The sequence below is a fragment of the Salmo salar genome, chromosome ssa13 (genome assembly GCF_905237065.1).
Source record: "Salmo salar chromosome ssa13, Ssal_v3.1, whole genome shotgun sequence".
NCBI classification, from domain to species: Eukaryota; Metazoa; Chordata; class Actinopteri; order Salmoniformes; family Salmonidae; genus Salmo; species Salmo salar.
In genome coordinates this window covers 32,176,427-32,204,041 of record NC_059454.1, presented here as the reverse complement: position 1 = coordinate 32,204,041, position 27,615 = coordinate 32,176,427, and the positions used below count along the sequence as shown (strand labels likewise).

Sequence of the window (27,615 nt, the reverse complement as noted above, 5' to 3'; positions counted from 1 at the left end):
GCGCCGGCCACCTCCCTCAACCAGCCTAAGTGTGTTATTTATTTTAGTTCGCCTGTGAGAGTTAAAAATGGAATGTTTCAGCAACATAAAACGTTTCCTGTTTTGACGACTCCCCCTCGGAAAGCATTCCCTCTGCAGAAAGTTTCCTCAAAAGGGAGCGGTGTGTATGCACATGTACTGTGTATTTTTGTTCTTAAAATGGCCATCTCTTTGCGTGTGACAGGGTAGATTAGATTGCTTCATCAGTAGTGTCTCTATGCAGTTGCAGGTTCCAAAGAACCCACTATAATGGATTTTCTCAGAATGAGAGAAGAGGTGTGAGAGAAGGAAGAAATACAGAATGCTAGAGAGGCACAGATCTAGAAGATAGTGGGAGTGAAGAGATGAGAGTTACAGCATGCACTAGAGTGATGAGAAGAGGATGGGGGTCTGTGTTGACAACGGGTTGGCTTCCGGCTGTGTGCAGGTGCATTCTACCAGAACTCTAAGCCCCCCCTGCCGTCCGCCTCCGCTCACCTGACCACACACCACAAAGATCCTTAGATATGCATCCACCGCTCAATCTGAAGGTTGTTACGTTATGATGCTCCTACCCTCTGTTTCTTTGTTATAGAGTTGTCATAATGCTGCACACATGCAACTGCTCTTAGAAATTGTGTACATGCACAATGGTGGGAAGAGAAAGGTATTAGGTTAAATGAGGGAAGATGGAAGATCTCAATTGCATACTACTCGCATCCTCTCTCCTCATCTCCTTCTCAAAACCCATTGGATGAGAAAGCCAGAGGTCCCTCTCCTCTGAACTTCTCCTCCAATGGGTTTTGAGAAGGAGATGATGCGAGAGGACGCAAGGAGTATGCAATGGAGATCTTCCCAGTGTGTAAGGCCTCATTCTACAGGTGTAATGTGCTACCTTTGCCACTCAAGGGACAGAAGCACAATATTGTCAGGGATGACTCATGGATGCACCCACACCCCCACTCCAAGTTTCCCCCAGTGTAACACTGTAACTCACCTCTCCAACACCATCACCTCTACCACCACTCATTCCTCAGCTCTGACCCCTCCACACCCTTTTCCCACTCTGTGATGAGTTGTTCCTCACCCCACTCAGCATATGTCTGTACCACCCGGCCAGGCCCTCTGGGAGCCTGCTGCTGCTTACCTAATGAATTACCTCCAGACTGACTGTCTGGACAAATCCTTGGTCCCTGTCTCCCTGCTCTGGGTGTGTCCCTCCCTCCTCCCTGAGCTGTGCAGCTGCTCTTATTCATGCTGCTGCATACTACAGACATCCAGCTCTACTCTAGGACACTTCATCTTTGTGTGTGTGTGCGCACGAGAGAGTGAGACGAGAGAGCGCGAGCGAGACGGAATTTAATATAATTTTGGAGGATTGGACGGAGGTTGTTAGATATGCTTACTTTGTAGGTGGTACTGTACATTATCTTTTGTGTGTGTTCATATGGCATTTACCAACTGTGCTAATCTGCCAAATCTCTTAAATCACCATGTTTGCTTGATGTTTTGATCATTATTTTGAAAAATCAATGTTTACTTGGCTGAGGCCCTGAAATGGCTGTCTCTGACAGACAGGCCACAGCTGACTGGAACAGCAAACCTCCCACAAACCCACGTACACTCACAAATGTCTTACTGTGTCTAAAGCACATTTGTCTCCAAACCAAAGCCTATTCTGATGCCTTCCTAAAACCCTCCTTTTTCCTCCTCTATATTTAGTCATGGCTCGACCGGACGATGGGGAGAACCCTTCCCAATCAGCCACCACATTCCCTGAGACAACTGGCCTTACTGGCCCCTTTTGGCCTCTGTAAAACCCATCCTCTGGTTCCTGGCTGCCATGTTCCTTCCTCTATAATCCCCCGTTTCTCCCACATTCCCTCTCTCCATGGGAATTTCAGTCACAGGGAAAAGGGAATTTCTTCCTGACCAGAAGTAGCCTACAGCAATGTCTACTGGGGTAAAATAATGAAAGCTAATGTGCACAGACCTAAGCAGATGATCACAATCCAGGTGAATTAATAGCGTGTTGATACATCAACGTTAGGAGGACAGTAGGACCAGAGAAGAGAATGGTGTTTTTCTGCTCTCCAGAGGGTGGTGCCCCCACCCCAACGCACTGCCTGCCCTCCAGTACCCCTACAGCACCCGATATCACAGGAAGGCCAAAAATATCATTGACATCAACCACCCTAGCCACGGCCTGTTCACCCCGCTATCATCCAGAAGGAGCGGTCAGGTGCACCAAAGCTGCGACCGAGAGACGGCTACTATCTCAACGCCATCAGACTGCTATATAGCCATCACTAGCCAGCCTCCACCCAGTACCCTGCCCTGAACTTAGTCACTGTCACTAGCCGGCAACCACCCGGTTACTCAACCCTGCACCTTAGAGAATGCTGCCCTATGTACATAGACATTGAACACCGGTCACTTTAATAATGTTTACATACTGTTTTACTCATTTCATATGTACATACTGTATTCTATATCCTATTCAACTATTGCTGTATGTATGTAGTGTGTGTGTGTGTGTGTGTGTGTGTATACTATTCTATCCTATGTATTCTAGATAGACTACATATTCTATCCCCATACTGTACATAATGTCTATACTTCCCATCACACATATATGCTCCCGACTCTGACGTTGCTCGTCCTAATATTTATACTTTCCTAATTCCTTTCTTTTACTTTCAGGTTTGTGTGTATTGTTGTGAATTGCTAGATATTACTGCACTGTTGGAGCTAGGAACACAAGCAATTCGCTACAACCAGCAATATCTGCTCAATGTGTATGCGTCCCAATAAAATTTGATTTGTACTGTGTGTGTGTGTGTGTGTACACGCGCTAGAGAGAGTATATGTGTAGACAACCATATGCTCTAGTTGAGCTCTACCCTGTAGGGGAGAGAAAAACATGACCTTTGTGGCACACTACTCCCTGAGAGGCCAGAGTCAGTACTTAACCCCTGGGACCGACCAGTCAACATGGAGTCATTCATCACATAATGCCAGACCCAAACACTCCTCCTCCTGGTCTGTCTGAGAGCTCACTCCCCCACAGCCCACAGCCCCTAGTCCCAACCTCTTCACATACATTATATGCGCCATACAAATATATTCATAGCTTCTTACATAATAATTTTGACCTTCATCAAGTGGATATTCTAGTCTGCTCGTCCGCAATTGGTCTCTTATTTATTACTGGAAAACAAGGTAACCTCCCTCATAAGACAACCTATTTGTCATTGATACAGTGACGAATGTTGAGAAACCAGAGAATTGCGCACATTCACAATCTAAAAGTAGGTCAAGATGAAGTGTTTCTTAAGTGTTTTCCATAAACCTGCTGATGTAATGGTGACCTACAAAAGCAGATGGGATTGGGGGCCCTCTGCGGTCGCCTGGCTGCTCCAGCCCAAATGCCTGGTGGCTCTACAGGAGGAAAGGAGCACCGGCCCTTTAAGACCGCCTTCTCAACACAGCTTTATGTTTTATTCATGTTTTTTTCTTTTTCTTCTGCTTGAGTTCCAGTTCCGGATGTGCCAAAATAAAAAGTGGAGGAAAAGTATTTCACAGCAAATTCCTCCTGCTCCGTGAAACAAAGCCATAATAGAATAAAATGTGTATCCAATTGTTCTTTTTTCCAACAGCAGGCAGATGTTCCATTTGATGTAACAGAGTAGCCTCTCTGAGTGAACAGCAGCATTGTTACATTACTAAGTTCAGAGGGTAATGTTTGCTCTTACATCACGACCAGCACTATTCAGCGTTGTCCACCATGACCTCTCAACTCGACTTTCTAAACTCTCAGGACCAGACCAGGTCGATCAGACCTGTGGTCAACCATGGTTTGACCATGTGATCCAGTTTATGACATCAGAGGGAACATTATGTACCAGATTTTAACCCAAGAAACAGTCCTGTGGAGATGTTAAACATCCTCTTGTGTGGCTCATCTATTGGGGTCTCTAATACAAGGTGCAGAACCGTCCAAGCATGCTGTTAAACCCACCACTATGTCCTTGAGCTAAGAGCTCTGTCTGCTACAATCATTGGATATAGCCTCAAAGAGAGAGATTTGAACCCAGGCCCAGGCAAGCATCTGCAGCCTGGGCAAAAGGCAGGGGTGAATGGAGAGAGGGAGGTGAATTGGACATGGAGAGGAGAGCTTGCATTCTTGCTCTGTTCTGGTTGCATGTGAAGCTGAAAGCTACATAGCATTACTGTGGGTCTGCGTGCTGTGGTGAGTTAGGCCTGTTTCCCAACAGCACCACATACAAAGCCGGACCAGACCAGACCACACAGACACCAGGACCCAGCTGGGGCTCTCAGCCCTTCTCTCACAGAATCTCACTCCACTGCTCTATCCCTGACTCGCTTTCTCCCCCCTCTCTCTTCTCCCTTATATACCGGACTCTGTCTCTCCCTCTCTCTTCTGCTCTATCCCTGCCTCCTCTCTGTCTCCGTGTACTTCTCTGCCTCCTCTCTCTCCTCTGTCTCCTATGTCTCCGTGTACTTCTCTGCCTCCTCTCTCTCGCTCTCGCCTCTGTCTCTGTGTACTTCTCTGCCTCCTCTCGCTCTCTCCTCTGTCTCCGTGTACTTCTCTGCCTCCTCTCTCTCTCCTGTCTCCGTGTACTTCTCTGCCTCCTCTCTCTCTCTCTCTCTCTCTCTCTCTCTCTCTCTCTCTCTCTCCTGTCTCCGTGTACTTCTCTGCCTCCTCTCTCTCTCTCTCTCTCTCCTATGTCTCTGTGTACTTGTCTGCCTCCTTTCTCTCGCTCTCTCCTCTGTCTCCGTGTACTTCTCTGCCTCCTCTCTCTCTCGTCTGTGTACTTCTCTGCCTCCTCTCTCTCTCGTCTCTGTGTACTTCTCTGCCTCCTCTCTCTCTCCTGTCTCCGTGTACTTCTCTGCCTCCCCTCTCTCTCCTGTCTCCGTGTACTTCTCTGCCTCCCCTCTCTCTCCTGTCTCCGTGTACTTATCTGCCTCCTCTCTCTCTCCTGTCTCCGTGTACTTCTCTGCCTCCTCTCTCTCTCCTGTCTCCGTGTACTTCTCTGCCTCCTCTCTCTCTCCTGTGTCCGTGTACTTCTCTGCCTCCCCTCTCTCTCCTGTCTCTGTGTACTTCTCTGCCTCCTCTCTCTCTCTCCTATGTCTCCGTGTACTTCTCTGCCTCCTCTCTCTCGCTCTCTCCTATGTCTCCGTGTACTTCTCTGCCTCCTCTCTCTCGCTCTCTCCTATGTATCCGTGTACTTCTCTGCCTCCTCTCTCTCGCTCTCTCCTCTGTCTCCGTGTACTTCTCTGCCTCCTCTCTCTCGCTCTCTCCTCTGTATCTGTGTACTTCTCTGCCTCCTCTCTCGCTCTCTCCTCTGTCTCTGTGTACTTCTCTGCCTCCTCTCTCTCGCTCTCTCCTCTGTCTCCGTGTACTTCTCTGCCTCCTCTCTCTCTCTCCTGTCTCCGTGTACTTCTCTGTCTCCTCTCTCTCGCTCTCTCCTCTGTCTCCGTGTACTTCTCTGCCTCCTCTGTCTCTGTGTACTTCTTTGCCTCCTCTCTCTCACTCTCCCCTCTGTCTCCGTGTACTTCTCTGCCTCCTCTCTCTCTCTCTCTCTCTCTCTCTCTCTCTCTCTCTCTCTCTCTCTCTCTCTCTCTCTCTCCTATGTCTCTGTGTACTTCTCTTCCTCCCTCTCTCGCTCTCTCCTGTCTCTGTGTACTTCTCTGCCTCCTCTCTCTCTCGTCTCTGTTTACTTCTCTGCCTCCTCTCTCTCTCTTGTCTCCGTGTACTTCTCTGCCTCCTCTCTCTCTCCTGTCTCCGTGTACTTCTCTGCCTCCTCTCTCTCGCTCTCTCCTCTGTCTCCGTGTACTTCTCTGCCTCCTCTCTCTCTCTCCTCTCTCTGTGTACTTCTCTGCCTCCTCTCTCTCGCTCTCTCCTCTGTCTCCGTGTACTCTCTGCCTCCTCTCTCTCTCTCCTGTCTCCGTGTACTTCTCGGCCTCCTCTCTCTCTCTCCTCTGTCTCCGTGTACTTCTCTGCCTCCTCTCCTCTGTCTCCGTGTACTCTCTGCCTCCTCTCTCTCTCCTGTCTCCGTGTACTTCTCTGCCTCCTCTCTCTCTCCTGTCTCCGTGTACTTCTCTGCCTCCTTTCTCTCGCTCTCTTCTCTGTCTCCGTGTACTTCTCTGCCTCCTCTCTCTCGCTCTCTCCTCTGTCTCCGTGTACTTCTCTGCCTCCTCTCTCTCGCTCTCTCCTCTGTCTCTGTGTACTTCTCTGCCTCCTCTCTCTCGCTCTCTCCTCTGTCTCCGTGTACTTCTCTGCCTCCTCTCTCTCGCTCTCTCCTCTGTCTCTGTGTACTTCTCTGCCTCCTCTCTCTCTTGTCTCTGTGGACTTCTCTGCCTCCTCTCTCCTGTCTCCGTGTACTTCTCTGCCTCCTCTCTCCTGTCTCCGTGTACTTCTCTGCCTCCCCTCTCTCTCCTGTCTCCGTGTACTTCTCTGCCTCCCCTCTCTCTCCTGTCTCCGTGTACTTCTCTGCCTCCCCTCTCTCTCCTGTCTCCGTGTACTTCTCTGCCTCCTCTCTCTCTCTCCCCTGTCTCTGTGTACTTCCCTGCCTCCTCTCTCTCTCTCCCCTGTCTCCGTGTACTTCTCTGCCTCCTCTCTCTCTCTCCTCTGTCTCCGTGTACTTCTCTGTCTCCTCTCTCTCTCCTCTGTCTCCGTGTACTTCTCTGCCTCCTCTCCTCTGTCTCTGTGTACTTCTCTGCTTCCTCTCTCTCTCTCTCCTCTGTCTCCCTGTACTTCTCTGCCTTCTCTCTCCTCTGTCTTTGTGTACTTCTCTGCCTCCTCTCTCTCGCTCTCTCCTCTGTCTCCGTGTACTTCTCTGACTCCTCTCTCTTGCTCTCTCCTCTGTCTCCGTGTACTTCTCTGCCTCTTCTGTCTCCCGTGTACCTCTCTGCCTCCTTCTCTCTCTCCTGTCTCCGTGTACTTCTCTGCCTTCTCTGTGTCTCTCTCTCTCTCTCTTCTCTCTCTCTCATCTCCATGTACTTCTCTGCCTCCTCTCTCTCTCTCTCTCTCTCTCTCCTATATCTCCGTGTACTTCTCTGCCTCCTTTCTCTCGCTCTCTCCTCTGTATCCGTGTACTTCTCTGCCTCCTCTCTCTCGCTCTCTCCTCTGTCTCCGTGTACTTCTCTGCCTCCTCTCTCTCGCTCTCTCCTGTCTCTGTGTACTTCTCTGCCTCCTCTCTCTGCCTCCTCTCTCTCTCTTGTCTCCGTGTACTTCTCTGCCTCCTCTCTCTGCCTCCTCTCTCTCTCCTGTCTCCGTGTACTTCTCTGCCTCCTCTCTCTCCTCTGTCCCCGTGTACTTCTCTGCCTCCTTTCTCTCGCTCTCTCCTCTGTCTCCGTGTACTTCTCTGCCTCCCCTCTCTCTCCTGTCTCCGTGTACTTCTCTGCCTCCTCTCTCTCTCTCCTGTCTCCGTGTACTTCTCTGCCTCCTCTCTCTCGCTCTCTCCTCTGTCTCCGTGTACTTCTCAGCCTCCTCTCTCTCTCTCCTGTCTCCGTGTACTTATCTGCCTCCTCTCTCTCGCTCTCTCCTATGTCTCCGTGTACTTCTCTGCCTCCTCTCTCTCTCGCTCTCTCCTATGTCTCCGTGTACTTCTCTGCCTCCTCTCTCTCGCTCTCTCCTCTGTCTCTGTGTACTTCTCTGCCTCCTCTCTCTCCTCTGTCCCCGTGTACTTCTCTGCCTCCTTTCTCTCGCTCTCTCCTCTGTCTCCGTGTACTTCTCTGCCTCCTCTCTCTCTCTCCTCTGTCTCCGTGTACTTCTCTGCCTCCTCTCTCTCTCTCCTCTGTCTCCGTGTACTTCTCTGCCTCCTCTCTCTCTCCTCTGTCTCCGTGTACTTCTCTGCCTCCTCTCTCTCCTCTGTCTCCGTGTACTTCTCTGCCTCCTCTCTCTCCTCTGTCTCCATGTACTTCTCTGCCTCCTCTCTCTCCTCTGTCTCCATGTACTTCTCTGCCTCCTCTCTCTCCTCTGTCTCCGTGTACTTCTCTGCCTCCTTTCTCTCGCTCTCTCCTCTGTCTCCGTGTACTTCTCTTCCTCCTCTCTCTCGCTCTCTCTCTCTCTCCTGTCTCCGGGTACTTCTCTGCCTCCTCTCTCTCTCTCTCTCCTGTCTCCGTGTACTTATCTGCCTCCTCTCTCTCGCTCTCTCCTATGTCTCCGTGTACTTCTCTGCCTCCTCTCTCTCTCGCTCTCTCCTATGTCTCCGTGTACTTCTCTGCCTCCTCTCTCTCGCTCTCTCCTCTGTCTCTGTGTACTTCTCTGCCTCCCTCTCTCTCCTCTGTCCCCGTGTACTTCTCTGCCTCCTTTCTCTCGCTCTCTCCTCTGTCTCCGTGTACTTCTCTGCCTCCTCTCTCTCTCTCCTCTGTCTCCGTGTACTTCTCTGCCTCCTCTCTCTCTCTCCTCTGTCTCCGTGTACTTCTCTGCCTCCTCTCTCTCTCTCCTCTGTCTCCGTGTACTTCTCTGCCTCCTTTCTCTCGCTCTCTCCTCTGTCTCCGTGTACTTCTCTGCCTCCTCTCTCTCGCTCTCTCCTCTGTCTCTGTGTACTTCTCTGCCTCCTCTCTCTCGCTCTCTCCTCTGTCTCCGTGTACTTCTCTGCCTCCTCTCTCTCGCTCTCTCCTCTGTGTCCGTGTACTTCTCTGCCTCCTCTCTCTCGCTCTCTCCTCTGTGTCCGTGTACTTCTCTGCCTCCTCTCTCTCGCTCTCTCCTCTGTGTCGTGTACTTCTCTGCCTCCTCTCTCTCGCTCTCTCCTCTGTGTCGTGTACTTCTCTGCCTCCTCTCTCTCGCTCTCTCCTCTGTGTCCGTGTACTTCTCTGCCTCCTCTCTCTCGCTCTCTGTCTCTGTGTACTTCTCTGCCTCCTCTCTCTTGCTCTCTCCTCTGTCTCCGTGTACTTCTCTGCCTTCTCTCTCTCTCTCTCTCTCTCTCTCTCTCTCTCTCTCTCTCTCTCTCTCTCCTGTCTCCGGGTACTTCTCTGCCTCCTCTCTCTCTCTCTCTTCTGTCTCCGGGTACTTCTCTGCCTCCTCTCTCTCTCTCTTTCTGTCTCCGGGTACTTCTCTGCCTCCTCTCTCTCCTGTCTCCGGGTACTTCTCTGCCTCCTCTCTCTCTCCTGTCTCCGTGTACTTCTCTGCCTCCTCTCTCTCTCCTGTCTCCGTGTACTTCTCTGCCTTCTCTCTCTCTCTCTCTCTCTCTCTCTCTCTCTCTCCTGTCTCCGTGTACTTCTCTGCCTCCTCTCTCTCTCTCTCTTGTCTCCGTGTACTTCTCTGCCTCCTCTCCTGTCTCCGGGTACTTCTCTGCCTCCTCTCTCTCTCTCTCCTGTCTCCGGGTACTTCTCTGCCTCCTGTCTCCGGGTACTTCTCTGTCTCCTCTCTCTCTCCTGTCTCCGTGTACTTCTCTGCCTCCTCTCTCTCTCCTGTCTCCGTGTACTTCTCTGCCTCCTCTCTGTCTCCGTGTACTTCTCTGCCTCCTCTCTCTCTCTCTCTCTCTCTCTCTCTCTCTCCTGTCTCCGTGTACTTCTCTGCCTCCTCTCTCTCTCTCTCTCTCCTGTCTCTCTCTCTGTTTATTACTCCCACCGGACTGTTACTTCTGTCATTCTGTGTCCTCCTTCCCTACTCTATACAGTATTACTATAAACCGCTTTCAATGTTTTTCTTTACCCAGTCTTTTTATCTAAATGTTAAGGATTCTTTGTCAGTATGTGGAAGAGGAAGCAAAATATTATACTAAAACTAAATAGGAGTCTGAGGCTGAATGCAGAGCGATCCAAAAACAATTAAGTATTGTTAACAATGGGGTAGATTTATTTGACTGGTTGTTAGGGTTGTGTACAGGCCAATATTAAACATGATGGAAGCCTTATTGAAGCAGGAGAAAGGGCGGTTGAGTTGGTTCCAGCCCAGAGAATGAATTCCTCCTTCCCAAAGGGGAATCATCGCATGTTGAATTTTTTTAATTATGCATTTTACGAGCAGATCACAACAGAGCTCAATGCAGGATACAGCGAAGGGAATGCAAAATAAGACATCAGTGTGCTTCTTCCCCACTAGCCACTGTCACACAGATGGAGTTTTAATAGACAATAACATATGCAGCAACAATCCAACAGTAGTTCCAGTTAAGCATCATTCCATTCCCATGGGTTCCACTGCACAGACTTCCCAGTCTGACTGATCTGTATCCATCCTGTCAGGGCCGCATTACCAAACGGGCACGTGCCCCGGGGGTCGGGGGCACACCAAACGGGCACGTGCCCCGGGGGTCGGGGGCACACCAAACAGCATATGAACAGCTTTATAACGACTACATTTTCTCTCATCCTCATGGCAAAATGTGAAGAATAGCATGAGATGAGCTAGCAAACATCAGGTTGGCATTTATTGTCATGAATGTTACCCTGGAGGTAGCTCTGCAGACTAGTCACGAGCTGGCACGGCCACTAAGTCATGAAATCGGACATAGTTTTTCCCTTGAAAAAAATCTGTCTTGCTAAATAAAGGAAGACGGAGGTAGGTGCTCCAGCACCCGAAATGCGTCCGGCCCTGATCCTCTAGTGGCTTTCCCTACTACACTTATATAACTATGACCTGTGGCATGCTCAGCATCCAGCTAGAAAGTATTACTACTCCTTGGTTTATTCCACATTTAGTTGTGTTACAGCCTGAATTCAAAATGGATTCAGTTGATATCACCCATCTACATACAATACTCTATAATGACAAAGTGAAAAAGTTTTTCGATTTTTTTGTTTTTGAAAATATCTCATTTACACAACTATTCACACCCAATTTCCTTTGATCATCCTTCATATGTCAGTACAACTTGATTGGAGTCCACCTGTGGCCAATTAAATTGTTTGAACACCTGTCTATATAAGGTCCTGTAACAGGTCCCACAGTCAATAGTGCACGTCAGAGCAGAAACTATAAGTCCATGGAACTGTCTGTAGATCTCTGAGATACAATTGTGATGAGGCATATATCTGGGTAAGAGTATAAAACATTTTTTAGAGTGTTGAAAGTTTCCAAGAGCACAGTGGTCTCCATCATTGGGAAATTGAAAAAAATATGGAACTACCCAGACTCTGCATATTGCTGGCCGTCCAATCAAACTGAGAAACTGGGCATGAAAGACCTTGGTTAGGGACTACAGAGTTCTTTGGCTGAGATGGGAGAATCTGCCAGAAGGACAATAACCTGTACTACACTTTACCAATCTAGGCTTTATGGGAGAGTGGCCAGATGGAAGACACTCCTGAGAAAAAGACACACGACAGCACACCTGGAGTTTGTAAAAAGCCATGTGAAAGACTCTGAAAGCATTTTCATTTTATTTATTTTTATTTAACCTTTTTTTAACTAGGAAAGTCAGTTAAAAACAAATTGTTATTTACAATGACGGCCTACCCCGGCCAAACTCTAACCCGGATGACGCTGGGCCAATTGTGCAACGCCTTATGGGACTCCCAATCACAGCCGGTTGTGATACAGCCTGGAATCAAACCAGGGTCTGTAGTGAAGCCTCTAGCACTGAGATGCAGTGCCTTAGACCGCTGTGCCACTTGGAAGCATAAGGCAAAAGATTCTGTGGTTTGAGGAGACAAAGATTTTACTCTTTGGCCTGAATGCAAAGCGCTATGCCTGGAGAAAACCAGGCACAGCCCATCACCCATCTAACACCATCCTTACCGTGGAGCGTGGTGGTTGCAGCATCACGCTATGGGGATGGTTTTCAGCAGCAGGGACTGAGAGACTGGTAAGAATAGAGGGAACAATGAATGGAGCCAAATGCAGGCGAATCCTTGATGAGAACCTACTTCAGAGTACAAATAACCTCAGACTGGGGTGAAGATTTACGTTCCAACAGGATAATAACCCCAAGCATACAGCCAAAGCAACGCTGGAATGGCTTCTAAACAAGAATGTGAAGGTCCTTGAGTGGCCCAGCCAAATCGCATTAATAATCTGTGGAAAGACTTGAAGATTGCTGTTCATCTCTGCTCCCCATCTAACTTAAAAGAGCTTGAGAAAATCCCCAAATCAAGATGTGCAAAACTGATACAGATATACCTAAGATGACTCAAAGCTGTAATCGCCGCCAAAGGTGCTTCTACAAAGTATTGACTCAGGGATGTGAATACTTATGTAAATTAGATATTGCTGTATTTCATTTTCAATCAATTTGCTAAAAAAAAATTGGGCTACACTCATTATGGGGTATTGAGTGTAGATGGATGAGAAAAAAACAATATTTAATCTATTTTAAATTCAGGCTGTAACACAACTAAATGTGGATTAAGTCAAAGGGTATGACTACTTTCTGAATGTACTGTACATTCCACACCATGTACTCTAACGGCAAGAACAGATAGATGTGTCATAAAATCTGGATTCAGAAAATTCTATTTTCTAATTACATCCCAACACTCAGATTCAGAGATGGATTTAGGAATTTTGCAAATACTGTACATAACTCCATCCACCACACGGCTGCATGGTTTCATTTTATGGTAGTAAACATGTCACAAAAACAGAGATACTCACTGTGTAAGAAGAACATGCATGAAATGTACATTCATTCCACATCTCTTTCAAAGCTCTGTACATTGTTAGCAGGGCTACAGGGAGGCTAGTTATAGGCACTTAGCGCCTCCTCTCCTGACAGTTGGATAGCAGCGTTGGATTTTAGGCTTAGCAGAGGGCTTGGTAACCAAAACAGAGGAGGGGAGAGGACACAGAACAATCACTGCATACATCACACACCCACATCTGGAGGTGTGTGTGTGTGTGTTACATACTCACCCTTCTGGTGGGACCTCGCCCATATGTTTAGTCATTTAATGACAAAACATTCACTGTGTATGCATGCCACGCTGCTCTGCCAACAGTGACACACAGCATTGTTTTATTATTTATTCATACATAATGAAAAGCCTTCAGAATTAACCTGCAGCCAATTTCTCAACTCATATTCCTGTTATGAATGTGAAGGGCTCAGACTATTGTTATTGATGTAACTACTCTCTAGTTTGACCCACAAGACCGCAGGCAAATTAGTCAATCTGACCAAGTCATCAGTTTACAAACAATTAGCCAATCATCCATCTACTATCAGCTCTCCACAGTGTGAGGCAGGCAGCTTCACAAGGGGCCGGTTCATCCATGTCCTCCTGGTTCACCTTTTCCCCTAGAGAGGAAATTGAATTAGCATGGTGAAATCCATCCCCTTGTGTGTGCAATCAGACTGGGGACAGAATACTGTCTGTTGTGGCCCAGCAGCTGAGGCTAAACAGGGAGTACTGGGGACGCTTTTCTTATCACAAGGTATGATTACAGGTGTGTGTGTGTGTGTGTGTGTGTGTGTGTGTGTGTGTGTGTGTGTGTGTGTGTGTGTGTGTGTGGGAAAGTCACGGCCGGCCCGCTCATTAGGCAGGATTAGGCGGCTGCCTATGGCGGCAGATTGACAAGGGCAGCATTTTCTGAGATAAACTGTCCAAGAACCTCCAACAACAACACATAAAACTTCACTTAATTCTGCCCAAAAACAATTACATTTTCTCTCAACCAGTGGCATATTGGCTTTTTAGGTAAGTGTTGATGCTGCCATGTGATAAGCCGTGACCACTTTGCCTCTTCAGGCTGCTGTTGGAGAGATATTGTTGGACAATATGGAATGGACAATCACAACTGTTGTCCAGGAGTTTCACCCCATTGTCATGATCAGTGGTTTCAAGTTTGTATCCGTACATTTTTGACAAGCTGATCATAGCAAAAACATTATATATTTCCCGCTGTGTAAACAAATTGCAAATAGGCTCACGATAACTCCTGATAAAGTTGGGTAGCTGATATTCAGAGCATAAATAGCTAAATTGACTAGTCACAGGTATCAGGACATATAAAGACAATGCAACGGCCTGTTTTACAAACGGTGGGCCTACCATATGGGTGGGCATTCATAACATTCCATTGCAGACATTGTAGGCTACACCCCAGTAAGCACGAACCAAAGTCTTTTGGACATCTTTTTTTGGTCCTGTCTGGACTTAGTTTTTTGGTGTTTTACAAACGGTAGGCTTACCACATAGATGGGCATTCATAAAATTGTATTTCAGGAAACACTGTAGGCTACACCTCAGTAAGCACGGACCGACACCGATGCCTTTTGGACGTCTTTTTTTGGTGCAGTTCCAAATATGAACCGATTATAGACGTCTATGTTTGGTTAAAATTTGGTGCGGTCCAGCCCGGCATTGATTTCAACTTCCATGAACATAGATTTTTGGTCCTGTCTGGACCAAATATGAACCAATCATAGATGTCTATGTTTGGTTCAGATTTTGTTCGGTCTGGACCAGCCTTGATATGGCACAAACATCGACGTCTATAAATGGCTTATTTCAACTTTCATTCAGAACCAAAAATGAGCCTGATCTCAACAGCCGAAAAATACATGCAATGTCTGTAAATATGCCTTTTCAACGTATTTTAAACATACGGAAAATACCTTTTCACCTCTCATTCAGAACCTAAATGCAATGTCTGAAAAATATGTATTTTAGATATATTTTCAACGTCATTTTACTGACTGGAACTATTCTAGTTTTTGCTGGGGGTGGCAGTTTTTGGTTTGTCTATGGCGGCAGAACAGCAAGGACCGGCCCTGAGGAAAGCTTGCAGTGAAACTAGGACTTTGATATTGGCCTACAGTAGGACTCAAACAGCAGGGCTAAAAATCTCTTATCTTTATCATTGTTGTTTTGTATATCATTGTTTGCAATCGAGGCACAGTGCATCATTTGTTTTCCATGTGGATGTCATTGTTTTTGCTCTTTAAAATTATTTTTGCAATGTTTTTTTCCCCTCCTGATAGTGTTTCCTGCCATTGTCTTTAGTAGTCTTCCTCCGGCCTCCAAGCTGTGCCTGTCCCTCCTACCTTAACCCCCCTCTCCCCAGCTCCTCTCTCTCTCACACTCTCACTCTCTCACACACACACACACACACCACTGCACACACATTCTAATCCTCTCTTTCTTTTCCTCCACTCGCCGCTTCAGCTTCTGCGGCAACTCTGACATAAGTTACCCAAAGGTCAGTGATAGGGGGGACCAACTGTGAACAGGTTATGCGTACATGTGACTGTGTGTGTTAGAGTCCACCAGTCAGCTCAGAGTGGTTAATCTGTTTCTCCCTCCCTCTATGCCTTTTGTTGCGGCCCCTCACTTTTTCCCTGCTAGCCTGGATAGAGGGAGCTGACACTGTGCCTGCCTGCTCTGGACTGGATATGGCGTAGAGACACCCTGACGCTACCCTGACTGGATGTTCACCCTACGAGCTGGTAAGACCCAGCTTCAGCGCTACTCTAACTTCACAGCAGTTACGCTTTCATTAAGTGTGTTTTTATGTTTGTTATAGTATGGAAGGAGAATGTGTCTATGTGGAACTGCAACCATGTCTCAATCCTCTTTTGTGTGTGAGCTGGCTTAAAAATCACTGGTGGATTAAGTTTATGTTCAATGTAAGTTTTGTTTCAAAGTCAGTGCTTCAGAGAGTAACATCGTACCCAGTAAAAGTGCTCTCTCACTCTTTTTCTCGCCCTTTCCCCGGTTCCTCTCCCTCTTTTCTCTTCTCCCCCGGCTCATTCTGCAGCCCCCTGCTCATGTTTCCAGCTTCCTCCTGTTGTTTTCTGCACAGGTTTTCTCCTCCTCTCCGAGCGTGCTCCCACGCTCTCTCAAATGAAGGAACGAAAACAGTGATAACCATTTGCGGAGCAGCAAGATGGAGCTGCTTTAGTTTGCCCTGTGTCTTTTATAGTGTGGAACATTTAAGTGTGGCTTTTTTTCTTGCTTGTTTTGTTGTTTTTGGAACAAAGTTTTACTTTTTGGGCGGAGGGGTGAGAAAATTGGAAACAGACCCACCCACACTGGAAGTGAGTTAGCCCGCATTTGTGATGTGTTGACCTCCAGAGGACAGAACAATTGTCAGAGAGGACTTTGCTAAAGGCAGAGGGAATATGTTTGGCTAATTCTGTTGTTGTCACTAAATCCCCATAGTTTACATGTGCTTAGGAACCGGAGAGGACAGGAGAGGAGAGGTCTGGCCTCTGTCATGGGCTGTTTTGAAAGGGAGGGAGCGGCTTGTGTCCATCTGGGACAATCCCAAGTGCTGAGTGCTGAAAGCTTCCCCACCCTGCTCCCAAACCCTGTTTCCCTCTGCATACACAACTGGTAGGGTTGTAGCAATGTTAACTTGACTCTGAGTGTAGGCTGGGGGAGTCTGTGCATAGTCTCTGACAGTGTCGTGCATGTTATCATCGTAGCTAGGTCACCAGAGATTTGTGTTTACACAGGCAGCCCAATTCTGACATTTTTTCCAATAATTAATAGTTTTACCAATTACATCAGATCTTTCCACATCAGATCTTTTCGGACAAAATTCCAATTAGTGAAAAAAAGATCAGAATTGGTCTGCCATATTTAACCACCGTGTGATTGTTATGCATGCAGACTCCATCAATCATTTAGCCTGTTATAACAACATACTGATGCTTTCCTTACTTTTATATACTTCAGAAATGTCCACTTTACAGGGCAAACTTACAACTACAAGGATGCTCTCAATCTAATCTTCGCTGTTTGTCACAGACAGATAGCAGATACTATAATGCATTCCACTTGCCTCAGTCCTCATCTACAGTAGCCTATCTTCTATCTCGCTACACCCTTTACATTCCACTCTTTCATTTGCCTCTTTATCAAAGACCCTCTCACTTTCTGTCAATGTATCCCTCCCTCTTTTTCTATCTGACTGTCACTGTCTGTCACTCCATACAGTTCTCTCTCCCCAGCCCTCTTCCTCACTGCTGGCAGGGCAGCCTGTGTAGTCAGTGATAAGGGGCAGCAGCAGTAGCCCTTCCTGTCCTGACTGGAAGTGTTGATTTCCACTCCAGTCTCTGGACAACCCTGCCCCTGTCCTGAGTCCACTGGGAACCTCCTTCCACTCTCAGTGTGTGAACAGCTCTCTCTCTCTACACACACACATACACACGAAAAAACTGCCACACACACGCCAAACAGCACCGCGTACACACAAAATAATTTCGATCAGAGTGGCTGTGTGATTTGAAGCCTCACTGAGTATCACCACATTCAGACTGGAGGCAGAGCAGTATTTTTCCTAGCCCATTGAGCCTGACTGAACAGATGGGTGAGAAAGGACTCAGTTACTGACCTTGGGTGTGGGAGAGGCCACGGGATGATTGGCTAATTACCTCCAGTGTTGTGGTATACCCACTCCGTCCATATGGGACACCAGGGGCGCCGTTGAGCTTAAATCAACACCAACGACGCTCATTCATCACCTAATGGCTTCCATTTACTGTGAGTGGCCCGGGGCGGTGGGGAGGGAGGTGTTGGAGGGTGCACAGTGGCTGTTATGCTGTGGCTGTGGCTGGAGGTCAGGAAGGGTTAAGAGGTCACAAGGAGCCTAGGAGCAGGACTTCAGGGCAGGATATCCTGTCAGGAAGAGCCATGGTTCTCTCCCCTTTATTCCCAGGCATGGAGGGCTAGTGGAGTCAGAGCCCACAGTGAAGGTGGGGGCAGGGGCGGGGACAGGGACAGGGACAGGGTGGGTACTGGTCTGGTGTAACATTTCACTCGCATCTCAAAACAAACGGAGTGACAGATCTTCCACATGTTGCCCTCCAAGGGTTGTGTATCTATGGAAAACTTGTTTGGTGTATCTAATGTTGGACAATAGACAACGGTAGGCCTGACTGTGTCTATTGAATCAATATGGAAATCATAGCCAAGTCATTATTTTGTTGTGTTTGGTATTCAGAGATGTTCTTACCCCTGTTGAGTCCAGATGAAGTCTTTAAGTGAAGAGGTGCTCCAGATGAAGTGGCTGAGAGACCAGGGTTGAGATTAATGAGGCGGAGTTAGAGGGGTCGTGGAGAAGATGATGCTAAGGGGCAACAGATGGTTCAGAGGCAGTGGAGGCTGCTGAGGGGAGGACGTCTCATAATAATGGCTGGAAAGGAGCGAATAGAATGCCATGGAACACATGGAAACCATGTGTTTGATATATATGATACCATTCCGCTCCAGCCATTACCACGAGCACGTCCTCCCCAATTAAGTTGCCACCAACTGTTCAGAGGAGAGATGCAGAGAAATGCACAAGTGGTTTACTACCTTACTGACCGCCCTCCTCTGGTGATACAATGTAACTACAGATGCTGCCGCTTTGCTTTCAAACTTCAGGCCTGATTACATGTCATAAAATGATTTAAACAATGTTGATTGTTACAACCAGAAAATGTTTTAGTCAACCTTTATTTTAACAGGGAAAACATATGGAGACCTAGGTTTCTTTTACAAATGTGCGCTGTATATACAACATAAATATACACGTTATAGTCAAACATATACACATTAAAATACAAAAACACAGTCATTGAAAGCATCACAAATCCCCCAGAAAAACAGTTACATTCCTCCACAAATAAGTCCCCAATCAATACTCTAAATTGCACAAACGGCACCAGAACATCAAGATGAAATGTATTTAGAATTTTGTTCCAGGAATACGGTGCATTAAAACTAAAAGCAGATCTACCTAGCTTGGTGGAGACCCAAGGAACCTCGAGTTATCCAATCCCGTGAACGGGTTACGCAACTCAGGAGTCTATACTTCAACAGCAAAGTTAGATAAGACTGAAGTTTATGAAGTAGGGAGGGCCTAGTAAACAAAAAGGGAGTAATGTAGAGATATATGGGTCTTTAGCAAAGTCCAGCCAACCTTTTGATGCAGTGATGAGGATCAAAACTGTCACCTGTAACAAAACGAAGGGCACTATGGTTGGTGGCATCCAAATCTGCATCCTACTGCTTAGAGAAAGGCACAATCTGTTTCTGTAGAAAAAGACAACTTTAAGTCTTAGCTTCTTAACCAGCTCCTCTATATGTTGTTTAAACATCAAATCCTTATCAATCCAAATTCCTAAGCATTAATATGCGGGAACACGTTCGATTGGAGAACCACCTAATGAGTGAACATGTAGTTCATCTGAAACATTCTTACGAGAGTTTGAAAACAACATGTAATTGTTTTAAATCAGCAAGGGATTCTAAAATAGCTATATAATCTGACTGGTTTTGACACATCCAGATCAACAGTCAGGGCAATAGCATACATAATAGTATCATCTGTATATAGATTAAGTAAAATAAATAAATAAATAAATAAATAGGATTGACCAATGGTGTTTATATAAGTAGTGAAGAGAATAGGTCTCAAAATCGACCCCTGTGGTACACCTTTATGTACCTCAAGAAATTCACACTTACTAGGATCATGATCATCGATCATGATGGCCTGAGTTCTGTCACTAAGATAATCATGAAACCATGAACAGGCGTCCTGTAATGCGTGTATATGGGAGGCGAAGTCAAGTCCAGGAGAGCGGAGTAATATAAACAGGCGCACTTTAATACCGGTTACCAAACGATAGCACATAACACATACAAGTGCCAAAACACGGTCTGCAACGCCTGACAATGATCCACGTAACAAAATAGCAATCACTCACAAATACAACACGGGGAACAGAGGGTTAAATAATAAACAAGTGATTGGTGAGTGAAGCCAGGTGTGATAAGACAAAGACAGAACAAATGGAAAATGAAAAGTGGATTGGCGGTGGCTAGAAAGCCGGTGACGTCGACCGCCGAACGCCGCCCGAACAAGGAGAGGGACCGACTTCGGCGGAAGTCGTGACATGTCCGAGCTCAGACCTATCAAGGACAACTTATTTCATAAAATAGCATGATCAACAGTATCAAAAGCTTTTGACAGGTCCACAAACCTAGCAGCACATTTCAGTTTAGTGTCTAAAGCATTGACAAGATCATCAACAACTACAGTGGTTTCTGTAATAGTACTATGCCCAGGCCTTAACTTAGTACTTGTGTAACATTTTATATACATCTTGGAACATAGAATTTCTCACATTCAAGGACCAGATAGGCAGATAAGTAACTGATACAGTGTGTGCGTAAGATAGAGATGGAAAGACAGAAAGAGATATAGAGAATGTGACAGGCTATTTTGGGCTTCTCTCCATGTCCTACGCCCACCTCGTTTGTCTTGTTGTTAGTGAGAATAGTGGGAGTTGAGATGTGAGATCTCATTCTGATCGCCGATACCGATATTGAGGTGCCCTCTGGGATTCCCCCTGGGCTGTCTTGCTCTCTTGCACCATCTACAAAAAATGCATGAAATCAGTTTCAAGTTTCATTTGAGAAGGAGATTTAGTTTCCATTGAGCTATGACTGAAAATTGCCACATTTGGTATCTGTATTAATCAATATTAAAAATAGCAAACAAAAGGTATACCATAGTTCTTTCCTGTAGTATTACTTTATATGAGGTATGTGCTCATGTGAAACTCATCAGACATACCACCTACCTACCACCTAATGTTGGATTGAATAGATTTTCAATCTCCATAAAAATAAAACATAGATAAATATATATATATATATATATATATATATATATATATATATAGTGGAGGAGTGTGTGTTTAATAGTGGAATATATATATATATATATATATATATATATATATATATATATATATATATATATATATATATATATGAACACAGTAGAGGTTGATGACTGTTCTAGAGAGAACCTAGTGTGAGCTGTTTTCCTTTGTTTTGGAAAGTGACTGTTTGAACCTGGCGGTGTACTGAACAGAGACACTGATGATGTACAGGATAGAGAGCTCTAACCAACACTTTCCAGTTAGGCCTCTGACACAGCCAGCTGTATGTTTCAGACGCTCGCTCACACAACCACCCACCACGTTAGTGAACGAAAGGACACTAAAAACCCATGGAAAATGTGCTATGCGTGTCCCTGTGTATATGTGCGTATTTTTTAGTATGACTGTGTGTGAATTGGATTCTGTACGTGCAGTTCAGGGGGTGTACGACTGATAAGCGAGGGCCAACAGACATTATGCTGGGTCGCAGGTAGCCTAGTGGTTAAGAGCATTGGGCCAGTAAATGTTGTTGGTTCGAATCCCTGTGCCGACTGGGTGAAGAATCTGTCAGTGTGCCCTTGAGCAAGGCACTCAACCCTAATCGCTCTGGATAAGAGCGTCTGCTAAATGACCAAAATGCTCCTGTACTGTAAACCCTGTCCATGCCATCCTTTACTGCTGCTCCTTGCTTATATACAGCACTGCATACTGTAATCCCATTTCTGTCAACCTCTTTCAAACACACACACACACACACACACACACACACACACACACACACACACACACACACACACACTTGCATGTGTGTACAAATACACACACGCCTCCACTATTAAACGTCTAAACATCCACTGATCCCATTGTAGTATTCACTCTCCAACAAACTGTCCTGTACTCAAGTCGATACTCCATATGTCTTTCTTTATGCTCTCTCTCTCTGCCATACTGTGAGTGTTATAACTATATGACTGCTGCTCTCTCTCTCTCTCTCTGCCATACTGTGAGTATTATACTGTAACTGTATGACTGCTGCTCTCTCTGTACCATACTGTGAGTGTTATAACTATGACTGTAGCTCTCTCTCTCTCTGCCATACTGTGGGTGTTATACTGTAACTATATGACTGCTGCTCTCTCTCTCTGCCATACTGTGAGTGTTATATCTATATGACTGCTGCTCCCTCTCTCTCTCTCTCTCTCTCTCTCTCTCTCTCTCTCTCTCTCTCTCTCTCTCTCTGCCATACTGGGAGTGTTATAACTATATGACTGCTGCTCTCTCTGCCATACTGTGAGTGTTATAACTATATGACTGCTCTCTCTCTCTCTGCCATACTGTGAGTGTTATACTGTAACTACATGAATGCAGCTCTCTCTCTCTACCATACTGCGAGTGTTATATCTATATGACTGCTGCTCTCTCTCTGCCATACTGTGAGTGTTATAACTATGACTGTAGCTCTCTCTCTCTCTGCCATACTGTGAGTGTTATACTGTAACTATATGACTTCAGCTCTCTCTCTCTCTCTGCCATACTGTGAGTGTTATATCTATATGACTGCTGCTCTCTCTCTCTCTCTCTCTCTCTCTCTCTCTGCCATACTGGGAGTGTTATAACTATATAACTGCTGCTCTCTCTGCCATACTGTGAGTGTTATAACTATATGACTGCTCTCTCTCTCTCTGCCATACTGTGAGTGTTATACTGTAACTATATGACTGCTGCTCTCTCTCTGCAATAAGGTGAGTGTTATAACTATATGAATGCAGCTCTCTCTCTCTCTCTCTCTCTCTCTCTCTCTCTCTCTCTCTCTCTCTCTCTCTGCCATATTGTGAGTGTTGTAACTGTATGACTGCTGCTCTCTCTCTGCCATACTGTGAGTGTTATAACTATATGACTGCTGCTCTCTCTCTCTGCCATACTGTGAGTGTTATATCTATATGACTGCAGCTCTCTCTCTCTCTGCCATAATGTTAGTGTTATACTGTAACTATATGACTGCAGCTCTCTCTCTCTCTCTCTCTCTCTCTCTCTGCCATATTGTGAGTGTTGTAACTGTATGACTGCTGCTCTCTCTCTGCCATACTGTGAGTGTTATAACTATATGACTGCTGCTCTCTCTCTCTGCCATACTGTGAGTGTTATAACTATATGACTGCAGCTCTCTCTCTGCCATACTTTGAGTGTTATATCTATATGACTGCGCTCTCTCTCTCTCTCTCTGCCATACTGTGAGTGTTATACTGTAACTATATGACTGCTGCTCTCTCTCTACCATACTGTGAGTGTTATATCTGTATGACTGCTGCTCTCTCTCTGCCTTACTGTGAGTGTTATATCTACATGACTGCAGCTCTCTCTCTCTCTTCGCCATACTGTGAGTGTTATAACTATGACTGCTGCTTCCATACCTCCTTATCCAGCATTTTTCACATTCCTTTTGGCTTCTTAAAGGGAAGGACCCTGTTGGCAAGCTGCGACCAGACATCCTCACATCAGACACATTGCTCACTCCTCCATTCTCCCTCCTTCACTCCTTCTTCTTTCTTCTCTCACACTGCAGTAATAAAGTATAAGCCTATCAGTTCACATATATGTAACTGGTTCACTCTCCCACAGCCTGGTGTTTCAGTGTCAGGATATTTACCAGGAGGCATTCTACTTATATTCACTACACTGCTGGTACTGGTCAGTTAGACCGTTGTATATTGTGTTTCATAATTGGTGAAATATGAGTCTCCACAGATTTAAAATTATCTCATTTATATACACACAAGTAAATGCACAGTACTGGATTTTTAGAACTGCATACTGTCCACACATGTAGCTAACATAAAGCCCAAGAGCGCCTTGATCTAAACAGCCTCATGAGGTTTGATTCAGTGGAAAGGTTTTCAACAGCTGGCCCTATAACTGTAATCTAGTTATATCTATATTGAATTAAAACGCTCGTAATTACCAACTTTCTGTTTTAGGATGACTTATTCTCTGGTTCTCTTTTAATCACAAAATGGAAGTGATTCATGGCAGGAAAACATATTTCACACAAATATGCGGTTTATAAATATAGATTAAAATGCGCAAATTGAATTTCTAAAAAGCTTTATTCAGTAAGAAACCTATTGGCAACCATGTCTATATTTTGATACAGCAAGAATATAAAATGTGTACTATTTCTTAAACCATAGATGCTGAATTAGTGTGGATATTTCAGAAATTGTATCTTGATAATTTGTTGGGTGGTGATGGAGTAGGCTGGCAGGGTGGTACATGCGCTGTGGTCTGCCTGATATTTTATACTCAACAACCACCACCGCTGTAGGCAACTTCTGGTCTCCTGGTTAGCCCTTCCTCTTGTCATCTTGATCAGACATTATACTAGACATTGGGAAAAATAAAAAGTCCCTATTTGTGAGTGTGTGTGTGAGTGTGTGTTGTAGACAAGTGCGTAGAGTAGATGCATTGAGGTCAGGGCAGGCAGAGAGAGACAGTTGTTTCATATGACTGGATTGGCTGGCTGGCTGGCATTCTGGGGCCAAGGGGTTTCAATAACAGGGACAATGACAAAGACACACTTTGTTTGTGTTGTGTGTGCCTGATGGAACACTAGTGTATGACGGTATACTACAGTCTATGTGCTTAGAAGCTGTATGACCAGTGCTGGGGAAGCTACACTGAAAATCTAGTTTACCAAGCTATCAAATCCTTCACACTGGAAGAAGTAAAGCTATACTAAAGCTACCCAAAAATATAGTTTACTAAAATAAAGTTACTTTGAAAAAGTAGTTCACTCCATCCAATGATCGTATGTACATTTGAAATGTCATAGATTACAAATTGCCAGACAGATCACTTTCTGGTCATATGTTAACAAAATGTGTAATTTATCCTAATAAACACAAAAACAATGTTTCAAGTGAGAATTAGGCAGGTCTGATGCCAAAAAATAAAGAACATTCTTGCCTACTTCACCCATATTTTATTTAGTTTTTGCCAAAAAAGTAGTGTGTAGTTCCAGTAGTTAGCTACACCACTACATGGCAAGAAAGTAATTAACTACTGAAAACTCTACCTAGATTTGATTTTAGTTCAACTACCACCAAGCTACTGCAAAATGTAGTTAAATTGTAACGGCTGTCGTCGGGAATAGAGGACCAAAACGCAGCAGGTATGTGGATGCTCATCTTGTTATTTATTTTAAATCAAGAGAACACCAAAACGAAGAATGCACAACCAACAAAACAGTCTTGTCAGGCTCACACAGGCAAAACAAGAAACAATCTCCCACAAACACTTAACCAAACACATACCCATATATAGGACTCTCAGTCAGAGGCAACTAGAAAACACCTGCCTCCAATTGAGAGTCCAACCCCAATAAACTAGACAAAGAAATACAAAAGACTAGAGACCACATAGAAATACAAACCTAGAACATAAACCCGGAAATAATAAATCAAACACCCTACTACATAAAACACCACCCCGAACCACATAAACAAAATACCCTCTGCCACGTCCTGACCAAACTACAATAACAAATAACCCTTATACTGGTCAGGACGTGACATAAATGACCAGTTGAACTACATGTAGTTCATTACTCCCCAATACTGTGTACTACGTACACTTGTAGATGGAGGGGATTTTGGTTATTAAACTTGACATGGCCATCTGTCCTCTGCTCTGTACTGTACTGTTCTCTCTTTGACTTTAGACATGCTCTCTGTACTGTACTGTTCTCTCTGACTTTAGAACATGTTCTCTGTACTGTTCCCTCTTTGACTTTAGACATGCTCTCTGTACTGTACTGTTCTCTCTGACTTTAGAACATGTTCTCTGTACTGTTCCCTCTTTGACTTTAGACATGCTCTCTGTACTGTACTGTTCTCTCTGACTTTAGAACATGTTCTCTGTACTGTTCCCTCTTTGACTTTAGACATGTTCTCTGTACTGTACTGTTCTCTCTTTGACTTTAGAACATGCTCTCTGTACTGTATGTCAGATTCCAGTGCCATTGTGTTCTTTTCAGTTGCTTTTGTTCAGTTATTGCATGGTTTTTATTCCAAAGCTCTTTCGACCCACACGATTGACTGACTTTAATTAACACATCAGGCATGTAATTATCAGAAAGTGCATTTCAGCAAAAAGACAGTTGACTGCTCTGTTGCTACCATTCTGAGAAGTAGGACTAACAAAGAAAATCTAATCGAGCTCATAAAGTTAGCTAGTTGAATCTACATTTGACCTTCTACAGCTTATTTCATTGAGGGACACTATTTACTGTGTGTTTTCGCGCGCGCGTGCGTGTGTGTGTGTGTGCATGCAAGCGTGCTCGTCTGACTGCCTGTTCAGAGTAAACTTCTGACCCACTGGAATTGTGATACAGTAAATTATAAGTTAAATAATCTGTCTGTTAACAATTGTTGGAAAAATTACTTGTGTCATGCACAAAGTAGATGTCCGAACCGACTTGCCAAAATATAGTTTGTTAACAAGAAATGTGGTTGAAATGTGGTTGAAAAACAAGTTTTAATGACTCTAACGTAAGTGTATGTAAACTTCTGACTTCAACTGTACATACATGTAGTACACAGCTGACCACATCCTGTACATATAGAACGAACATAGAGGTCTCTTCCCCTCACATTAACTGACATCTGAACGCAGTAAATATTCTTTAAAAATACATTGCAGCATGTTTTAACTGGGCCCTCTGTATGTCCAGCCTCTGTTTAAACATTTTGGATACATTTGATTGAATTACATTCTTAGAAATTCTTAGTGTCTTACAGTCACTCTAAAAGAGTGTTTGTATGCATCAAGCCTCTGACACAGCATAATATGGGTAAAATAAAACAGTTCAACATCAGTCTAAACCAGAGCAACAGATTGGTCACTGCTGCCTGTCTTTTCCATTTGGGTGTTACAGTGCAGTGTGGCTCACATAGGCCAGCGCCTTGCCAGTGCGCCTAAACTTCTGCCTGTGTTTGTGATCATGTGTGTGTGCCTCCCTGTGGGCTGCTAGCCTGCTGTGCCGTTTCACTGTCACACACACTGTGGTCTTGTTATTTTCAGCTCATACCGGACATGATTCAGACTGGGGGATTGTGTAATTGACAAGACAAACCACACACACATGCACACACTCATAAACACCCACACTTTGGGAGGATTTCTGGTAAGGGTGCTGGGCTCCCCCTGTGCATACGCATGTGAAGGCGAGTATAACCCACAGCACAGCCTGCATTAGGTTTCGTTCTTGGTGTGCATGAACAGTTTGTTTTACTGTTGAGCTTGAAAACTGCATCACAGAGGTTGAGTGGAAATAAAAGCAGTGCTCAAGCCGGGGAAAACAGCCTTTGAACGATGTACTAAAGTCTTTATCATAGATCACTTTCTGTCATTTCCTGTCCTCAAAACACACACAGCACACGCAGGTGATGCTCGACTCCCACCTCAAACCCTCATATTGTGTTATTTGCTTTTCTGCAAAAGATGTACACATGTAGGATCGGTTTTTGAGTTAGTTTGCTACAGCAGGAAATGTGCATTATTATGTGGATTATAATTAATAGACATTTTTGTAGGGGTTCATTACAGTTTTCGTAAGGGAAAATCAAGTCTGAAATTTCAACGTGGAAATGACAAACTTCAGAAGCCTTTTTAAACCTCAAATACACTACAAGTAAAAAATGTCCTGCATTGCAAGAAAGTTCTCCTGCAACAGGGTGATCAAATTCCTACATCTGTAGACAACTGTGTCATTCGGATGTTTTAATCCAAACATCACTATTTATATTGTTACTGTTAAACAAAGCATCAGGGTCACAGGAAGAGTTAGTGGGAAGTGACAGATAAAGTTATGTGCATGGGTTACCTTGTCCAACAGACAGACAGGAAGCCCTATTTAGATCACACCATTTCCTAGGAGCTACTGTACGCATTCATAAAGACATTTCATAGAATTTGTCTGTGAAATTGAAGATGCCCAGATAAAGCTGAGAAATTACATTTG

At 45.1% G+C, this 27,615-nt stretch overlaps 1 protein-coding gene across 4 annotated transcripts in view; it reads left to right on the top strand.

Moving 5' to 3' along the window:
• The first annotated feature begins 15,021 nt into the window (after nucleotides 1–15,021).
• LOC106566895 (histone deacetylase 7) overlaps nucleotides 15,022–27,615 on the top strand; it is a 66,900-nt gene continuing 54,306 nt past the window's right edge. For all 4 annotated transcript variants that reach the window (XM_014135453.2, XM_014135451.2, XM_014135452.2 and 1 more), the window contains exons 1-2: nucleotides 15,022–15,133; nucleotides 15,280–15,380. In XM_014135453.2, coding sequence (XP_013990928.1) covers nucleotides 15,362–15,380 — 19 coding nt within the window. In that variant the 5' untranslated portion in view covers nucleotides 15,022–15,133; nucleotides 15,280–15,361. The remainder of the gene's footprint in view (nucleotides 15,134–15,279; nucleotides 15,381–27,615) is intronic.